Source organism: Entelurus aequoreus, linkage group LG08 (genome assembly GCF_033978785.1).
Source record: "Entelurus aequoreus isolate RoL-2023_Sb linkage group LG08, RoL_Eaeq_v1.1, whole genome shotgun sequence".
NCBI classification, from domain to species: Eukaryota; Metazoa; Chordata; class Actinopteri; order Syngnathiformes; family Syngnathidae; genus Entelurus; species Entelurus aequoreus.
The window spans coordinates 45670267-45691565 of record NC_084738.1 but is presented as its reverse complement, the minus strand read 5'-3'; the positions used below and the strand labels follow the sequence as shown (position 1 = coordinate 45691565).

At 39.7% G+C, this 21299-nt stretch overlaps 1 protein-coding gene across 1 annotated transcript in view; it reads left to right on the top strand.

The window, feature by feature from the left end:
* Positions 1 to 21299, top strand: part of jarid2b (jumonji and AT-rich interaction domain containing 2b) — a 226380-nt gene that overhangs the window by 75530 nt on the left and 129551 nt on the right. Inside the window, exon 2 of the mRNA XM_062056611.1 lies at positions 18553 to 18679. Coding sequence (XP_061912595.1) covers positions 18553 to 18679 — 127 coding nt within the window. The remainder of the gene's footprint in view (positions 1 to 18552; positions 18680 to 21299) is intronic.

Here is a 21299-nt window from a genome sequence, read left to right as displayed (position 1 = left end):
TGAAATATCTTGTGTGACATCATGCACAAAAGTGCACTTTATTTGTTTTAAACTATTGTAGTGGCGTTCTGTACAAAAAGTTCACTTTAATTTAGTGTTGTTTTGATATGTCATCTTAGTGACATCGTGCACAAAAGTGCACTAATAGCTTGTTTTAAAATGTCTCTGACAATCTTGCACTTTCTGTTTGGAAATGACATGAATGTTTGTGCCACTGCTTAATAACTGTTTAATAAATACAGTTTTGGTAAATTGACTTAGTTGTGATTTCCCTCTCTGCATGAAAGTTTAAAATGAGCATATATTAATGCAGTATGAACAAGAATGTTTTAATGTAGACACATAGAATCATCATACTGCTATGATTATATGCATCAAGTGTTCATTCAAGGCTAAGGCAAAATATCGAGATATATATCGTGTATCGTGACATGGCCTAAAAATACAGAGATATTAAAAAAAGGCCATATCGCCCAGTCCTAATTCAAACTAACCAATGTTGTCAGCGATTTTTGTTGTTTAATGAATTCCCCTTCCTCACAAGACAATTCTGCAAAGGATTGTTCTGTAATCATAATTATGTTAGCATTTTAACACAATTTCCTCTTGTTTAAGCATTTAAGCATCACTATGAAGCCCTGCTCAAAATAAAGTGCATGTTTTAAGTATTCATGAAGAGCACACAGTGATATAATTTGCTTTCACAAAGGAGAGCTGCACCTCATGGTACCATCCACAGTCCACCATCCTGTCCTGATCCAGACTATCACTTGTATATTGTTAGCTTCCTTCAGAGAGTGTTTTTGTCCTCCAAGGCAGCATGTGCTGCATTGTGAATTGCTTCTTTGTGCGAATACTTTTCTGCGGAGAGCGTTGACCTTACATGGTCTCTACAAGCTATTTACCGACTGCGTGGTTGGCGTTGAGGGCCCAGCAGCTCTGGTTGAACTCGTAAGTTTGCTCACACAAAGCTGTTGTTACACACTGGGAGAGCTGGCCCTCCATCAACATTGTTTATGTATAATCTGCCTTGCACATGCACTCAAAAAAGGCATCTGCTTCAATGTCGCAGCCAGTGTTGCAGTCGTCACCTGCTGCACGGCCACAGGTGAGCTAATATTGCCAGCTCCTGAAGGCTGTGCCAACTAATGTAGACCCTGCAGTGGTCACACATAAGTGGCTGTTCTTATGTTAAACCAGTGGTTCTTAACCTTGTTGGAGGTACCGAACCCCACCAGTTTCATATGCGCATTCACCGAACCCTTCTTTAGTGAAAAAAAAATAAAAACAATTATAATTCAAGACATAGTTACATGTTTTTGGTAACACTTTAGTATGGGGAACATATTCTAAGTAACAAAGACTTAATTTAGAGTTTTTTGGACACTAGGGGAACATATTCTAAGTAACAAAGACTTAATATAGAGTTATTTGGGTAGGGGTAGGGTTAGAGCGTTAGGGCCAGGGTTAGAGGGCTAGGGTTATAATAAGGCCATGCCGAATAAGGCATTAATAAGTACTTAATAATGACTAGTTAAGAGACAATATGTTACTAATTTGCATGTTAATAAGCAACTAATTAATGGTGAATATGTTCCCCATACTTAAGTGTTACAATGTTTTTTTACTGGTGCACAAAATGAACCGTGCATGAACATCACCTTGTTCAAAGAACAAAACCAACAGTGCATAAACTCACAACAAATTACACACCTGCAAATCAGTCTGACTTCTGCTGTTGCCGTATCCGTAATACGCCGATAGGGAGAAGTTTTTATTTACACGATGAGTCGGGTGTGTTTTGACCTCCGCCGAACCCCTGAGCCCGACTCACCGAACCCTTAGGGTTCGGTCGAACCCAGGTTACGAACCACTGTGTTAAACTGATTTGTCACACATTTCAATTCCGTTTTTTTATTGTTTGCTTTAGTAAAGTTTGATTTTTGACTCTTAAGCGGAACCATGTTTTTGAGCACCAAATAAGAAATAAATCTTTTGAGAGCAGATATGCACAAACGCTCACTTTTAAAATTGCTGATTTTCGTGACTTATAAACAAAAAAATCTCCTTTCTCATGGTTTTATTGACCAAGAAAAATATCTCCTTTCTCATGGTTTTATTGACCAAACTGCATTCCTGTGACACATGCTGTGTAGCCCACCCTGTGTATACAGCAAACACTAGACTTGGACAAACAAATGCAGACTTTTCTACACATCCTAAAACAGAGCTTTGTGCTCTGCCACCTCCTAGTCAGTTAGCTCCAGCTATGGAAGCTGTTAAGTTTGATCTTTTGGTCATAATGTCACTATTAAAATGTGCAAACAACCCTCTGTCCTCAGGCTTAACTAGACATCTTAAGATAAAGCCTATCTGCCAACTGTCCGTTATCTTGGATGGGATATTGCTATTGCTACCTGAGCCTGCCCTGTGTATACGGCAAACACTTTAATTGTAAAAATAAAAAAAAAAGAAGAAAATAATGCATGCAGGCTTTGCTACACAGCTTAAAATAAAGTCTATAAAGATATGGGAGCTGTAACTTTGATTTTTTTTCCCTGATGCCACTGTTAAGGTGGCATTGATCACAAAACCTCTGTCCTCAGGCTTCACTTCACAGCTTGAAATAAAGCCAACTATCCGTCGGTCAGCTACTGACGTGGGAGCTGAAAGTTTAGTTTTTCTCCAGCTAATAAGCTAACTCAGCATGATGTTGCTGTTAAGATGTTAACGTAACACACTGTAGCTAACATAGCGAATAGTGATGCTAACGTTTGTGTCCTCCTGTCTCATGTATATGTGACATATGGCATCTATTATGTTGGACAAGTGCAGTGATACAGAAGGTATGAGCGGACGTACCGACTATGCACGCCTAATTCTGTCATTAACGTTCATGCATTATTCACTGAGGAAAAAAAAGAGGGAAATCGAAACAAGCCACATCTCCTGGATTCTTTAGCGACATAATTCATGGGGTTCTTCCTTAGCCACATGATACTCCTGCCCCTCCACAATGTTTTTTTTGTGTAGTTTGTGCTCAAGTCTGCTGAAAAATAGTTATGAAAACAAGGTGAAGGAGAAGCCGTTAAACTCCCAGGCCCCTTGAACGTATCGCTGACTGCAGATTAGACTGCATCCATATATGAACATTAGCACTGCTAAACTTTTGTTTTTTTTACAGGTGTAAAATGTATTTGAACTTTATGAGTATGTCTTATCAAGAATCGGAGGGGCCTAACAGGAAGGCTGAAACAGAGTAACCTCATTAGCCTTACATCTAGGCAGGAACAGCCTGCAGGCCAGCAGACACATGCGAATACGCAAAGACGCGTGGGCCTGGACAGAGTGAGCAGCGTCCGTCTGCCTCGTGTAGGAGGATGCACTTTGCACGGACGTGAGCTAGCTGCTTGACAGACAACACCGGTGGGCGGCGGCTTGAGAGAGTCAGCCTTGGATATTCCCTCTTCAATATTACATCAGGATTGTGCTGTAAATAGTCGGGGGAAGGGAGGAGCACCGTCACACAGTCGCATTACACAGCAAACATCTCGCCGCCTGAGGGTTTAAACTCATTTTCTATGAACACTGCCTTCTTAAAAAACCTTAACATCACCCCTGCAAATATATTGAAGGCTGTCAGCCTTTATGAATAAATACATTTAAGGAGGTTAACAAAAATCACTTCTGACGCTCGTCCTGCAAAGCTGGCCAAAATATTGTTGCCATGCTCTTGAAAGCAGCTGGCGTACCATTAGTGCAGAGAAACGCAGCGGAAAAGAACAGATGGCCTCCGCACCTCCCCTCTGTTGTCCGTCCTGCCTGCCCGCTATAGTGACCAAAAGAACCCTGATCGTGTATGGATGCGGTAAATAGCACGGGGACCAGATCTGGCTGCCACATTATTTTATGTGGCCTGCGAAAGCCTGTAAATGTGTCAATAAAGTTTTTATTTTTTCTTGCTAAATGTAATCATTTTGACGGAAAAATGCATGTACTGCATGCAATTGCATATATTTTTTACTTTATTATTATCCAGTAATGCAACACATATATTATCATGCATTTCAAACTTCAAAATAAATTGTTAAATACCTGCTTGACTTACCATTTCAAAGCAAGTTATCTATCAAATTGTACACTGTAAAAACAACTGTCAATTTTACAGTAGAACACTGGCAGCTCACTTGCCTATTTTTAAAATTTTGATTTTAATACTATTACCGTTTTTCCATTTACAGTAATATGCAGTGAAATTCTGGCGAGTGAGCCGGCAGTTTTTACCCTAAAATCTACAGATTACTTGTAGTTTAAAAAATACAATAATTAAATGCATAGGCACTAATGTAGTATCATTAGGCAAATCCTTATATTTTTGTAATCATTTATATTCACTGTTACAGGCGACCCTCTGAGGGCAGCCATACTTGCAATTAGGCCCTTAATTAAAACGAGTCAGACAACCCTGCTTTATAGTATTTTAAACATGTCTCCGAGGCTCCACAATAGTGTATTGTAAGTGTTGTCCAAAATCTAGCCTTGTTGCTGGAATTTAGACTGTTGAAATTAGTTTTTAGTAAGCCCTACAAGGAGGACGTCATTGTGCGTGCGTGCGTGTGTGTGTGTGTGTGTAGTTTTAACACTAATGACCTGTGTTTTTGTGTTTGTGTGTGGCTCCAAGAAGCATTAATGTGCGCTTTTTCCATTTTTAAAATATATTTTCAACGTATTTTTTACATTTTACATATACAATGGTACGTCAACTTAAGAGGGTTTTGAGGTAAGAGTTGTCGGCTTGTTGGTATGCTTTAAAGGCCTACTGAAACCCACTACTACCGACTACGCAGTCTGATAGTTTATATATCAATGATGAAATCTTAACGTTGCAACACATGCCAATACGGCCGGGTTAACTTATAAAGTGCAATTTTAAATTTCCCGGGAAACTTCCGCTTGAAAACGTCTTTGTATGATGACGTATGCGCGTGACGTTACGACGGCAATGGAAGTATTCGGACCCAATGTGTCACCATACAAACTGCTCTGTTTTCATCGAAAAATTCCACAGTATTCTGGACATCTGTGTTGGTGAATCTTTTGCAATTTGTTTAATGGACAATGGAGACTGCAAAGAAGAAAGTTGTAGGTGGGATCGTTGTATAAGCGGCTGGCTACAGCAACACAACCAGGAGGTTTTGTTGTGTTTGAGCTGGATAGCAGACGCGCTACCGTGAGTACAGCTTTGGCTTCCAAACATTTGATCGCTTGCCCGTACGTGCGTGTCGCTATGTGCGTGTCACGTACGTAACTTTGGGGAAATATATGTTTCTTGCCGACGCTGATGGCGGCCGGGGTGTCGTCGAAAGCTACAACGCCCGCCGCCGCTCCGTAGCTAAGTTAGCTTCAATTGTTAAGCTTCGCCAAGCTGGAAATTATTTACCGTGTATTTACATGCTCATGGTTTAATAGTATTGTTGATCTTCTGTCTATCCTTCCAGTAAGGGTTTTTTTAAATTTTGTTTCTATATGCAGTTAAGCACGATGCTATCACGTTAGCTCCGTAGCTAAAGAGCTTCACCAATGTATTGTCGTGGAGATAAAAGTCACTGTGAATGTCCATTTCGCGTTCTCGACTCTCATTTTCAAGAGGATATAGTATCCGAGGTGGTTTAAAATACAAATCCGTGATCCACAATAGAAAAAGGAGAGAGTGTGGAATCCAATGAGCCAGCTTGTACCTAAGTTACGGTCAGAGCGAAAAAAGATACACCCTGCACTACACTCTAGTCCTTCACTCTCACGTTCCTCATCCACGAATCTTTCATCCTCGCTCAAATTAATGGGGTAATCGTCGCTTTCTCGGTCCGAATCTCTCTCGCTCCATTGTAAACAACGGGGAATTGTGAGGAATCCTTCCTCCTGTGACGCCACGCTACTTCCGGTATAGGCAAGGCTTTTTTTTATCAGCGACCAAAAGTTGCAAACTTTATCGTCGTTGTTCTATACTAAATCCTTTCAGCAAAAATATGGCAATATCGCGAAATGATCACGTATGACACATAGAATGAATCTTCTATTCCCGTTTAAATAAAACATTTTCATTTCAGTAGGCCTTTAAATTGCAAGCAACAATTTGAGTTACAAGCATTTGCCGTAGCAAATGTCAGTGAACCCCGTAAGATCCGACCAAAAACATATTGTCTTACTCGCTATTATTAAAGTCCCATGTGTGTACATTGGATGACTGACAGTTTTCAGGCTTTGTTTGAAGATGTGTAGCAAAGTCTGCCTAGATGTAAGAAGGCTTTTGTTATGAAAAAACTGATCATTCAAGTGCCTCTTTTCTCAAAAGTGGTGCAAACAAGGAAGATTACTCTATATATTTGTTGTGTTGCAGTCTTTAGCGTGAAAGCAAAGGGTGTTCCGGGGTCAAGTCCAGAGAGTGTTCATTAAAGATGTACCTAAGGAGGGCCTTTCGTGCACACGTATGATCCTGGAAATGATTGATCAGACTGTCACAGCTCTCTCCAGCTTGTTTAAGGCTTTGCAGGCACTTTGTCAGTGTCACTCCTTGAATGAGTGACAGCACAGACGTCTGCATGCGCTAGCTCGACCTGCCTTCTTTGTTTCATGCATGCAAGGTCTGATTCTGCTATACGGTCTGATCTTGCTGCTATTGGATGCCACTTCAGCTCATGCACATCAAATGTCATAGCAGGGTGTATATACGTGGCACTCCTCCTTCCTTGTCTTCTATTTTAAAGCTCACAGTCGCTCGGTTTGCATTCCGAAGCGGTGAGCTGGTGTAATGAGGCGATTATATAGGGCCTCATGTGCTCTGCAACCTCGTAACCTCGCTTTAGTCTCCCTTTCTCTCTCTCTCTGTGTTCGTTCTGAGTTTAGCCGAGCACCCGGACCCACTTGAAGCCTTAAGGGTGCAGTATGCATTGAGGATTAGAATGAGAGATTAGGAATCCATTCGTCAATTATTTCCTTTTCCACAACTGTTTCCAGATCATGCTGATAATACCTGTAAGCATTTTCTTGCATATTTTGTATACATGGTAGTACCTGTCATTACCAGAAGGGGGCTGAAAAAGCGGTGGTCAATAGATTAATCAAGCTGCTGTTAATAACTCCTGTATTGAAACGAAAGAGTACACTACTTCAGGGGTGTCTAACGCAGGCCACATCAGGCCTGCAGACCGCGAGATGTGTTAGTTAAGTATAAAATAGGGCTGCAAATTTTAATAAACCTGAAGTTCTAAATGTCTCCACTAGATGTTGCAACACCAAGTCTGTTAGGCAAGCAAACGGTTTAAAGCGGGGTCAAGCAAGTACGCCAAGCAAGAGGTACACAGTACTCCTCCAAAATAAACGTGCCGTTTTACGTCTTCTGCTTCAAACACATCATGCTTTGGCACCCAAATTCCCCCCAAAATGTCTCCATCAAAAAGGAGAACAGTGGACGGAGAGTGCAACTCAACTCTCTTGAAATGTTCTTACCTCTGTTTGTATGGTTTGAGTTAGCACAGGATTAATACGTGGAAATGACAAATGAGGTTTTTTTAGTATTTAGTATTATTTGTATTATTTAGTATTTGTTCAATCCCAGATAGGCTGTGACTTAAAGTTTAATGGCTTTGTAGATATACTTAGACAAAGTCTTAAGTTCATTGTGTCCATAGTTTTTAAACTGCACCAATTTTTTCCCCAGAAGTTTCAACTAATTTGAATTGTTTTGTCTAGAGGATTATTTGTGATATGTACATTTTCAGAATGTGCCTGTTGTATTTTTGGCCATGTTCATTTTCAGAATGTGCTTGATTTATTTTTGGCCAAAGTAAAACAAAGAAAACAATCTGAAGTTGTCTTTATTTTGAAGTTATTATGCCACATTTTACCAGTGCAGTCCCCCAAGGAATATATTTTCCTCCATGTGGCCCCTGTGCTAAAATGATACCCCTGCACTACACCATTGTAACCAACAAAGGCGCTGTTTAGTCATTCCTACTCATATGATGTTAACTACAGGAAGATGATCTACGTCCATGCAGTCGTAGAAGCAACGTGCCACCACTCCATACAGCAATATTCTGCGCAATACGGGCATCAAAAGAGGAGTTTAGAACATTCAGAAGACTCTTTAATAGTTTTTTACAGTTGTTTTGAAAAGATAACTGATTAATTGGTCATTTTGAGGCTGTTAAGAAACTCTAGTAGTTAATATCTTCATCTCTTGACTCTAGGACTTCCTACTTTTTCCGAAATACTGAACTTTTTATCAAAACTTCTAAGTCAATCTCAAGTCCTGAAAAATGGCATATCAGCTTATAAATTTACTGTCCAATCCTGTTGTCTGGATGTCATCACCTTATTCTTGGATTAATGACATTCTGATGCTTCAATCAGCAACATCTGCATCCTTGACTTGGCATCTTTCAGCAGCATTTAACTGGCATTGAAAAAGGAGTTGATAGTGTTCATTTTTGCAAAGCTATGTGTTTTTTGTTCATTGTCTGCATAGTCAAGTACGCTAAAGGGGACCTATTATGCAAAACCAACTTTTCTTACCTATTCGTACCTGTTTTTGTGTATTTTGAATTTGTGTAAGTGCCAGAAAATGTGAAATCAAACCATGGAGACATGGCAGAGATATTTAAAAACAATCTTGCCTCCCTTCATACTTCCTCCAAACGAGTCGTTTAAAATCTGCCCCATTTGTTAAACTTTTACCAATGGTCAGTTCAGCGGATATCTTCATATATGTTAGAGATTTACCTGTAGATCGTTGCGCTAGTCTGCCATTGTAGCTCAATGCTGTAGTCAATAAGCTCTTTCTTTTTCTCTATCCTCTTATGGGGCAGACTGGCTCGTACATGCACATGCATCCTCCGCTGTTCCTATTTCTAATACAAATTAATGTATACTTTACACTTATATCTGTCACTAAACTCCATATGGTATTGCTAAAAATTACAATATGGCTGACAGGGAGCAGACACGATCGAAGTGGAGGCACGTAAATAAGAGCGCCCGCAAAACGGCGCATCCTGAAAAGACGATCAGAAAGCGGCTTGAAAACAGTCTGTAAAACATAAATCGATGCAACATTTTGACCAAAGAACCACCATCATGTTATGTAAACCACAAGGAAGTGTTTCAAATGTAGAAAACAAATCTTAATATTTGTTAATATCAAACACGTGACTTCACAAAACACTACACATAGTTGCGCGGTCCACGCGTAACTATGTTCAAAACATACAAACACCTAAACACAAAGGGAATTGAAACCAGAAGTTTGCATGCTACTAAGAATTAAACCCCATTGATAAACATACGTCGATGCCGGCTCTAATTGGAACAATGCGTCAACAGGGGCACCATCTTGAGCAGGGCAAATCCATCTCTATTTACTGCTTTAGTCCACCGAGGCAGAGGTCTGTCAATGATTAATATTTTGGTGCCAGTCGAATGCACACCTGATCGGTCTTACGAAACCCCTACTCAAGATGGCGACCGTGTTGACCTGCCTGACAAACCTGAAGGCGGCATCAGCATAATCATACCTATGAGTAAGTCAGGTCTGAGAGGGACATAAAAAAATGAACAGAATGCCCAGAAGAAAGTCGGCGCAGTGAAAAGGTAAATTTTCTGTATTTAAACTTTTTTTTAAACAATGTAATCGAGCTACTGGTTTAACGAGTTGTTCTTTCCCAGTATTGCATGTGTTTTCCCTGTATTGCATGTGTCGGCCACTGGGCTTTGCTCCCAAAAGTGTCACCAAAATAATAGAATCTGTCTCTTTTGTGATGTGTTGCTTCCAAAATTCTTCCACTCAAAGTTCCTATTTGTCATAACACTTAGCAGCTGCTACGTTGTTGTACAGTGTGCATGATCAAGACGTTTTAATCATTTTAATTTGTATCCACAAATCCACCACTTCCCGCAGAAAAAGTTGCGTTGACCTCAATCGGAATTGAATAATTGCTAACAGCCTAATGATTGACACATCCTCGCCGCCCGTCATCTGGGCCACACGTGTCTTGTGTGGGAGCGGAAGAATGGGAGGTAGGAAGGACGTGGTTAATAGTGGGCACGAGATTGAGAGAGACTACTGCATACAAAAAAAAAGCCAGATTTTGTTAAAACAACATTTTTTCATCTGTCTTGTCTTTTGTTTTTTTGAGATGTCTCACCTTAAAGTGGAAATGTGTGTTAGGATAACTGATTTCCAGGCGCTTTTGAAGAGTGGATCGCTGCCAGCGCGTGGCCCACATTCCAGCGCTGTGACATCTGCAGCAGCTATGGGATATTTTTAGACTGGATGGCGTAGACACACACACACACACACACACACACACACACACACACACACACACACACACACACACACACACACACACACACACACACACACACACACACACACACACACACACACACACACACACACACACACACACAGTACACGCTTTGATGCAAATTGTGTCTTCTTCACAAGAAATTTTTGCATGAGTTTCTGTGTAGAATTGTGGTATGATTGTCCACATTGTTTGTCACTAGCTGTTAGTTTTCATACCTGAAGACATTTAGTGTTATGCTCTTAAAGCCCCAGTCTTACTGGATCAAATATTTGTCATTCAGTCTTGTGTTGATGATGAAAAAGTTAATTTTGCCATACTCCAGAATGGGAATGAATTTTCTAACAACGTAGCAGAGAGGAATGTCTGATACAATAACAAATATTGCCTTGACAATTTATTAACTTACAAATTATTGCCGATAAACAATATTATTGTCAACATTATTTTGAGACCAAATCAACCACTGATGTAATGATAATACATAATAATGTAAGTACCGTTTTTTCAGAACCATAAGGCGCATCGGACTGTACTGGTACACACAAAAATCTATTTTTTACTTCTTTTTTTTTTTAACTAACTAAAACAAATAGACACACTATATACTTTCTTGGCAGGAAAAAATATTGAATATTGTTCTAACTTCATAAGACACATTTTTATTTGTTTGTATTCCATCCATCCATTTTCTAACGCTTGTCCCTCTCGGGTTGGCGGGGGTGGCTGGAGCCTATCCCAGTTGCAAATGTTTGTCAATATTTTTTTAATAAATGCAAATATGGTGATCACTTCGTTACACTTATGAGTTATGTGACGTGACGCCAGTTCACTTCCTGTTGAACACGTGTGGGGGGGGGGGGGGGGGGGGGGCGGCATGGCATGGCTAGGTTGGTAGAGTGGCCGTGCCAGCAACTTGAGGGTTCCAGGTTCTATGTCCGCTTCTGCCATCTTAGTCACTGCCGTTGTGTCCTTGGGCAAGATACTTTACCCACCTGCTCCCGGTGCCCCCCACTCTGGTTTAAATGTAACTTTGATAATGGCTTTCACGATGTAAAGCGCTTTGAGTTACTAGAGGAAAGACCTATATAAATATAATTCACTTCACAAATTCACAACACACCTGTCTGTTTCAACTCGACACTGTGGAGTTGATATCAGTTACTTTGTGCAAGGACAGCACATCTTTTATGTTTAATGTGAATACTGTAGCTTAGTTGTTTAGACGGCAATGTGTTTGTTCATGTTTAGATTGGGGTATGACATTTCTTAATGGGAAAATAAATTGTCTCTTGTTATCATTTTAGCATTTAAGATAGGTAGCAAGTTAATGCTAGTTGGTCTATAATTTCAACGTCTTTATCAATCACAATTTTTTGATAATTTTAATTTATACGATATTATTAAATCGGGAGTTTTACTGCGGTTGTTATTATTACAGTTTATGTGCATGTAAAACCAGTGCCTAGCTGCTGAAACTAATGCAGCTTGTAACAACACAAACACATAGCGATTATCGAGGCTGGCAAAGTTATTGAGTTCTTTTTTTTATTTATCGTTTGGTTAATTGACTTAGCGAATATCTACCCAGGTCTTAAGAGACGTACAGCAGATGTGTTGATTGATGCGATCATTGATGTCTCTTCCTTATTTTTAACGTCCACTTGTTCCTTGTAAAAAAAATGTGTTGCCCATTAGCCATTAATTTGTTTGTTAGTCAGGAGAATGCTAACATGGTCATTTTGGACATTTGTTATGGCGTCACATTAGTACCAAAAATCCAAGCGCGTAAAAACTGTTAACGCGCGCTGATTCTCCACTTCGTGCGCGCGCGCAACACCCTTTTGCGCGCGCATGGTGCCTTTGTGTGCGCGCGCGGTGCCTTCTTGCGTGCACGCGGTGCCTTTCTGCGCGCGCGCTGTCTCGGTCTGTGCGCTGTCATGTTTCATTTTGGTACTTTGGGGGCGGGTATGCTTCTTTCTGATTGGCTTTGAAAAAAAGACAAAAAGAAAAATACAACTTCAAGTAGGTTGTAAAAAAAGGCAGATGAAGTGAAACTATAGCAATGCTTTTCTTTACACTCTCTCATGCACACAGATACTCATGTTATGAGAAGTATATTGTTTTAAAAATATTAACATTAATTGTTGATATTTTAAACATCTTTCAGATTACATTGCTCGAATTCAAAAACCACTTTACTACACAAATATTAGGCCCAATGTGCAAGATTATTCTATTAGTATTAGTTATTTTTATGTTTTATCATATCTTAGCTTATTTTTATGTTTTATCATATCTTAGCCTATTTTTATATGGTCTTATTATATTTATATTTCAGTTTTTATTGTATTTTATTTTATTTTATAGTTTTTCATATTGTAGTTTATTTTTATGTTTGATTATATCTTATCTTATTTCATATTATTTTTGGACTTGTACCTGATGTGTATTTTAATTATTTTTAATCCATTTATTTGATCATCTAGTGTTTCCTCAAAGAGCCCTCTGGATCTCCACGTCCAGAGGGTTCCTGTGATTGGCTATTGTCATTGTGTTGTTATTATTATTATTGTTGTTGTTGTTGTTGGTTGTTTATTTTTATGTACATGTTTGACTGTCTTCATGGGGTGTGGGTGTTATTTCTCATTTTGTTTTTAACTATGTAAAGCACTTTGAGCTGCATTTTAAATGTATGAAAAGTGCTTTATAAATAAAAATGTATTATTATTTTTAGTAATAGTACCCTTACAATCACTCCAAACCAGTTCAATAACTTACCTCTTTTTCAGCCAACATTTTTTTATCCACTTCTTCCTCCGTAAATCTTGATACATATTGACGATGACCCGCCCTGATATACTTCTGATTGCTCAAAGCCAATCAGAAAGAAGGGGCGGTCTAAGCATGCCCGCCCCCAAAGTACCAAAATGAAACATGACAGCGCACAGACCGAGACAGCGCGCGCGCAGAAAGGGTGTCGCGCGCGCGCTAACAGTTTTTACGCACTTGGATTTTTGGTACTAATGTGACGCCATAATTTGTTTACATGAAAACACGTCTCACCCTCTTTTATTTTAGTTTTTATTTAAGTTTTCATTATAGTCCGATACATAGTCACAATACTTTGGTGAATTTTTTCACCCATAAAAGTGCAAATGACTGTTTTGGGTAAGACACAACATTAAAAGCCCATGTTCATGATGTTTCTTTACAAAGTAACGCCGCCACCTACAGTCCCGGCATGCATATTGCAGCCTAAGTTAAGATTCCGTTGCTAAAGGTGGAAAATTATCAGGTGGATTTTGTCCTTGCGTTTTATGTTGGTGCTCATTATACAAACTATAAAAGCTGGCATTTATACACCTTGTTTCAACTTAAAAAAGAAGCAATATAGCTTGGGAACACCAAGTAAAATGTATCTTCTTTGGTTGTGCACTCTTTAATCTTTTGAAGGTGTTTCATGGAAATGAAGTGTAGTTTGTAGACGCTCAGTGGGGGAAGCAAGTGAATGTGATGCCACTTTAAATGTTTTATACGTCACAGCCCAAAATGTGTGAATATATTAAATTATCTTATTTGACATCCTTTACTAGCAATATCCCCGTGGAGGCCCTTCTGTGTGTGTGGGTGTGGGTGTGTGTGTGTGTGTGTGTGTGGTTGTAGAGTTGGATTATACCCATAAGGGGAGGGTTGCCGGGTGACAGCCCACGCCCGCACACACACATACACACACAAACACACACACACACACGCACACACGCACACACACGCACACACAAAGACGGAGTCCCCACGCTCATTAGCAGGACTCCATGAGCCTGCTGGGAGCTGTTCGGGGTGTGTTGGCACCAGGTAGCGCTCGACACTAAGCGTTATTCCTGAAGAGCTCACACCTGAATGAGAAAGGGAGATATAGTACTGGTAATATGACTGTATGATAAAACCCAAATCCACTACAGTTAGGGTGCATTCGTACTTGCTATGTTTGTTTGGGTTTAAAGAAACCCTGGCATGCACCGAACAACAACTCACTTGAGGTAAAAGGTACACAGACCAAAGACACGGGCCAGTGTTAAAATGATGATAAAAGCGCGCAGAAATGGCAAATAAGTAGGAGAAAGTAGGGCTGGGCGATATGGCTGAAAACTGTATCATGATATAAGTGTTTATATTGGTTGATATCAATTATTATTGATATGTTTTATACCTTCTGTAAAATATGTACCAGGAAAAAAATATGCGTAGAGCGATCACTAAAGCAGTTGCTCTGCACTTTACCAATATGTGTGATTAAAAAAAGCTACATTTACTTGATCTACTTACTGAAACCAACTATAGTCCTCTCTAGTGTTGTCCCGATACCAATATTTTGGTACCGGCACCAAAATTATTTTGATACTTTTCAGTACCTTTCTAAATAAAGAGGACCACAAACAATTGCATTATTATCTTTATTTTAACAAAAAATCTTTCGGTACATTAAACATATGTTTCTTATTGCAAGTTTGTCCTTAAATAAAATAGAGAACATACTAGATAACTTGTCTTTTATTAGTAAGTAAGCAAACAAAGGCTCCTAATTTAGCTGCTGACATATGCAGTAACAAATTGTGTCATTTTCCATTCTATTATTTTGTCAAAATTATTAAGGACAAGTGGTAGAAAATGAAATATTAATCTACTTGTTCATTTACTCTTAAGATCTGCTTACTTTCTCTTTTAACATGTTCTATCTACACTTCTGTTAAAATGTAATAATCACTTATTCTTCTGTTGTTTGATACTTTACATAAGTTTTGGATGATACCACAAAAAAGTAGACATCGAATGTTTTATCGAACACATTTTTTAATGATTATGTGTTTTTTACTATATATATTGCTATCGTTTTATTGGCCTAGTCCTAGGAGAAAGTGTTGCAAGTTCTGTCTCTCCGTGACAACAGGGCTTTTTCTGGAATCTAAGACGTTAATCTAGCATTGTGTAAAAATAAAGCATTTTGCCTTGGAAAATTTGAGTCATGTTCTTTATGGCGCATCCTTTAGTCCCGTGACAAAAATAGCAGTGTTAACTGTGGATGTTCAGCCAACCACACTAAAGTGCACACCAAGTGTGTATTTTTAATTTTAGGCCCAGCGTGCCTATAACTCCAAGTGTGAATGCAGCCTTTAAAGGTGGATATTGACGTTTGGATGGCCTCCCTGCAGTTAAACTGTGTTTGACAGTGTTCCACAGGGTTAGATGTGTGTGTTGGTACATTTGGCCCTGTGCCACGCTGGGAAGCCAAGAGTTGCAGTGCGCCGTCCAAGTAATCGGCGCATACATGGCAAGCTTTTGCATACACCGAAAGGGAGTGATTTATTAGATAAGTACAGGACGAAAAATATGACAACGAGGTCATAGACCTGCCGTGGAAACATGGCTGCTGTCACCCATCAGCTCCATCACACGTCGACACCCAGCTTTTAATAACCCCCCTGTCTACCCTTCCTCGCTCCGCTATGCTCTGCAGAGACCCCGTCCCCCAAGAGTGGTGAAATCAAAACAATAGTGCGTGCAAAAGCGTTTGTTTTTATCCACCTCGCTGTCAATATTGTCAAAATATATTAGGAGAATTGGAAAGAGTGAGTGAATGAGGCTATAACAGAACATTTTTAACCATTGAGATTCAATAATGACATTTTGTGCTGATTTTTTTCCTTCTGTGTTGAAAGATTATATGTGAAATGTTTTATTTACATGTTTTTTAATCCTTTAAAATGGCAAGGCTACACAAAAACTGACATTTGTAATAGGTGTATTTAATCATTACTATTACTTATAAATAATAAAACGGTACAGTAATTTGGCAATGAGCTCTGAGTAGGTACTTTTACTGCCATGTAGTGTCTACTTCTACAGTAAGTCCGTCATAAAATAAGTAAAACATCAATACAGTATTTGTTTTCCAATTAGTTGACATTTTGTGCTTTTTTGAGGTTATGTTTACGAGGAACACTTAAAACATTGAAAACAAATTCATAAAACCACAAGTTGATTCAATGGTATTGAAATTGAAATAAGCCTCAAAACATCAACTTTTGTGGCAACTTTTGGAAAAAGCAGCTGCATAATCAGACAATCACAAAAAAGCTTTTAACATGTTAGGCCTTAAAACCAACTATAAGTCAGTAGTTCTCAACCCTTTTTCACCTAGTACCAGCTCAGAAAAAACGTGGCTCTCCAAGTACCACCATATTAACCAACATTAAAATACAATAGCTTAGTAGGCCGAAGTATTCATTAAAAACAAGGCAGATACTTTTTTAAACAAGTATATTTACCACTAGGTGAGCCCACAGTTTGAGGATTACTGCAATAAGTAATACTTGATATGTGCGCTTCAAGGAGAAGTGGTTTAAAAAGTTTAACTCGCTTTAAGTGGAAAACAATATTAATATAAATATTATTTATGTTTATTTTACAGCAATTTTTGAGAAACTGTTCTGGAGCGGGTTTTACTAGGTTCTACCTGTTTGCAAAATGATGTCACAATGGGTTCAGGGGTCATATTATGATTTTCTTTTTGACATTTAAAACACTTCCATGTGGTCTACATAACATATAATGGTGGTTCTTTGGTCCACATGTTGCAAAGATTATATTTTAGAGACCATCTTCAAGCCACTTTCTGACTGTCTCTTCAGGATGCGCCGTTTTATGGGCGGATTTTATTTACCTGGCTCCGTTTCTACTGCATCTTCTCCAAGCCATTTTTGTTGTGGTTTGAAGTGCTTCCATAGAGAGTCTACTGACAGATGTAAGTTAGAACTGTTTGCTACTTTGTATTAGAAATGGCAACAGTAGAGGATACATGTACATATACGAGCCAGTCTGCCCCACAACAATAGGATAGAGAAAAAGAAGGAGCTTATTGACATTGTTTTATAAATATTTCCGCAATGCTTCCACGGTTTGATTTCAATTTGCCGATTCCAAATACACAACAGGTACAAATAGTTAAGAAAAGTTGGTTTTGCATTATAGGGCATCTTTAAGTTGTTTTTGCCTAATCCTGCAGAATAAGAAACGGAGATAAAACATGGTAAAAAAGACCTTAAGGACTCTATTAACCCATAAAAACACACCAACATGAGTTCATAGTTCTTGACGTTGACGTGTTGTTGTGGGTTAGGCCTGATTGCGTCTGTGAAAGTCATTTAGCAGACAGCTGCAGACGTTTTTGGACTTATTCCGTGGCTGTTGGGGCCGGAAGCATTTCTCTCTAAATAGACGTCCGGGGACTTGATATCTCATTACGCCGACATGTTGCAGCGATTACGCCGGAGCTCTCTCTCTCTCTCTCTCTCTTTCTCTGTCTCTCTCCGCGAGCGCTGATGTCACCGCCAGACGAAAACGATCTGAGTCAGCGGCGTGATGGCCAATCCCACACGTGTTGCCTCGCACTCGACTGAAGGAGTGAGTCGGCAGCATTGCAAATGTGCTCCCCCCTCACCGTAGAACGAATGTAATTTGACTTTCCATTATTTATTAACAGCGCTTTTGTTGTTGCTCATGTCCTGATCTCATTTCCTTTAGTCATTAGCATGTTTGACATCAAACACAGCTGGCGCAGCGACGACAGAGACGAGTTAAAGAGCTCGCCATGTTGTTCCTACTAGGCTTTTTGAAAACTCCAATAATAAATAGAGGCTTTTTGCTGCGCTAAACGTTGAAGCCGTTGGCTGATGTCATGCATTTGTGGCTCAGATTGAAACTTGCTAGGGGGATTTTAAATGAAGAGCCTCGTGTCACAATAAAAATAATGTGGCGTGTGTTTGCGACTCCCGCTGACCTCCCCGACAATAAGATCTGCCGCCTCTGTCTCGCCTGGAGCGATAAGCGTCTCACAAACTCCCGGTGGCCCCCGTGATGTTTTTTTCATTTGCTTCCTACCTATTCATCAAGCCCGTGCTCTTATCACCACATCTTGGCCAGAAGCTGTCCTTCCATGCATTGTGATGCTAATGTGTCTCCATGCAAGCTAAGGCTGTGTCATGCTAATGTCGCAATGTGGCACGCCATGGATTACTCGGCTGCGGTGAAATACACCAAATAACCTCTGCTTATTTATTCCCGAATAAAATATGTATGGAATGCTAACAAGCCGTATTGTAAATGCATTTTCTGTTTGTTTCCACAGGATGACAGCGATGGGATCCCGTGGTCGGAGGAGCGGCTGATGCGAAAGGTGCTTTACCTCTCCCTCAAGGAGTTTAGGAGCGCACAGAAACGGCAGTTGGACGGCGATGGAACCACAAACCAAAATGGTGAGTTTACATGTCCTCTTTTTGTCCTTTCTCCATTGCCTGGTTTTAAATGACATCACATCCGGCTCATTGAATATACGTGGTGGTCAAGCCAGCGTCTGTTCTCAATAGCTAATAGGCAGCATTTAGGTCCTGTTTACACTAAACCGGATATGGTTATCGAGGGTAAATCAAACCTAACCTTATCCTTGTCCACACACAACAATGCCACCGTTTAGGACTCCCGCCCCCCTCCGTCCGCCGGCGCAATGCGACCTAGTACGCATGCGTAGAAAATGCACACGTCATAGTCATCCAGTGTTGCTTTGTGTGCAAGTTCTTAGATTTAACTTATCTGAACAATATCCAGTGTTGTGGTATTTCAATTAACTGGAATCCAGTGTGCTGTGGGGCCCTATTGTAGTGAATCACACCTGAGCCATCATACATGAATCAAATCTTCATTAGACACGTAAACAATGTGATAAAGAACATGTTACATCAATTCGAACTAGGGATCTAGATATCTGGTCAGGACACTCTTCACTCTTTTGCCTTCACCATCATTGTCCATTTGTTTTTGGTGGCTTTATATACTCTGGACCTAGACGTTGAGTCCGCGACATACACTACCGTTCAAAAGTTTGTGGTCACATTGAAATGTCCTTATTTTTGAAGGAAAAGCACTGTACTTTTCAATGAAGATAACTTTAAACTAGTCTTAACTTTAAAGAAATACACTCTATACATTGCTAATGTGGTAAATGACTATTCTAGCTGCAAATGTCTGGTTTTTGGTACAATATCTACATAGGTGTATAGAGGCCCATTTCCAGCAACTATCACTCCAGTGTTCTAATGGTACAATGTGTTTGCTCATTGACTCAGACGGCTAATTGATGATTAGAAAACCCTTGTGCAATCATGTTCACACATCTGAAAACTGTTTAGCTCGTTACAGAAGCTACAAAACTGACCTTCCTTTGAGCAGATTGAGTTTCTGGAGCATCACATTTGTGGGGTCAATTAAACGCTCAAAATGGCCAGAAAAAGAGAACTTTCATCTGAAACTCGACAGTCTATTCTTGTTCTTAGAAATGAAGGCTATTCCACAAAATTGTTTGGGTGACCCCAAACTTTTGAACGGTAGTGTATATATATATATATGTATATATTATGGGTGTGGGAAAAATCGATTCGTATTCGATTCGCGATTCTCACGTTGTGCTATTCAGAATCGATTCTCATTTTTTAAAAATCAATTTTTTAATTTTTTAATTTAAATTTTTAAAATTTTTATTTTTTAAATTAATCAAACCAACAAAACAATACACAGCAATACCATAACAATGCAATCCAATTCCAAAACCAAACCTGACCCAGCAACACTCAGAACTGCAATAAACAGAGCAATTGAGAGGAGACACAAACACGACACAGAACAAACCAAAAGTAGTGAAACAAAAATGAATATTATCAACAACAGTATCAATATTAGTTACAATTTCAACATAGTAGTGATTAAAAATCCCTCATTGACATTATCATTAGACATTTATAAAAAAAAAAAAAGAACAATAGTGTCACAGTGTCTTACACTTGCATCACATCTCATAAGCTTGACAACACACTGTGTCCAATATTTTCACAAAAATTAAATAAGTCATATTTTTGGTTCATTTAATAGTTAAAACAAATTTACATTATTGCATCCATCCATCCATTTTCTACCGCTTATTCCCTTCGGGGTCGTGGGGGGCGCTGGAGCCTATCCCAGCTACAATCGAGCGGAAGGCGGGGTACACCCTGGACAAGTCGCCACCTCATCGCAGGGCCAACACAGATAGACAGACAACATTCACACACTAGGGCCAATTTAGTGTTGCCAATCAACCTATCCCCAGGTGCATGTCTTTGGTGGTGGGAGGAAGCCGGAGTACCCGGAGGGAACCCACGCAGTCACGGGGAGGACATACAAACTCCACACAGAAAGATCCCGAGCCCGGGATTGAACTCACGACTACTCAGGACCAGGCACGTGCACACATAGGGCCCTATGGGTGCCTGAGCCCCTGCCCTTTTTTGCCTCGTCTTAAAAAGTGCCCTCTGCCTGTGTGTGTGGTTTTTTTTCTTTTTTTTCTTTAAACAACATTCATAAATTCCTGTCAGGGATGTAAAAAAAAACAAAAAAACAGCGGTACAAAAACTCCACGTTTTTTTGTAATACCGGGTTGTTTGAGTTCGAGTGAGTGAGTAAGTGAGAGGAGAGAGAGCCAAGTTACTGCGCCCCTGAGACGTGACAGTGGAGCAACTTGAACCTGTGAGTTATGGTCTAGTCGCCGTCCACTTATTCAGCATCTAATATGGGTAATATTTCAGAAAAACGCTGTATTATTCTATTATTCAATGTGTCAGCTTCTGTTTTTGCCGGACGTCGGAGCACGGCGCATCAATTGAGCACGGCACATCAAGTCCGCACAGAGCAGAGCGGATCGTGCGGGACAGGAAGTAGTGTACAAAATAAAACACCGGGTTAATTTTCTAAATAAAATGCACTGTGTTTACGGCGAATCACATTTCTCTCACAGTAGAGTTTTAGATATAAAGTTTATTGTGACTTTGCTATTACTGTGTGGGTTAA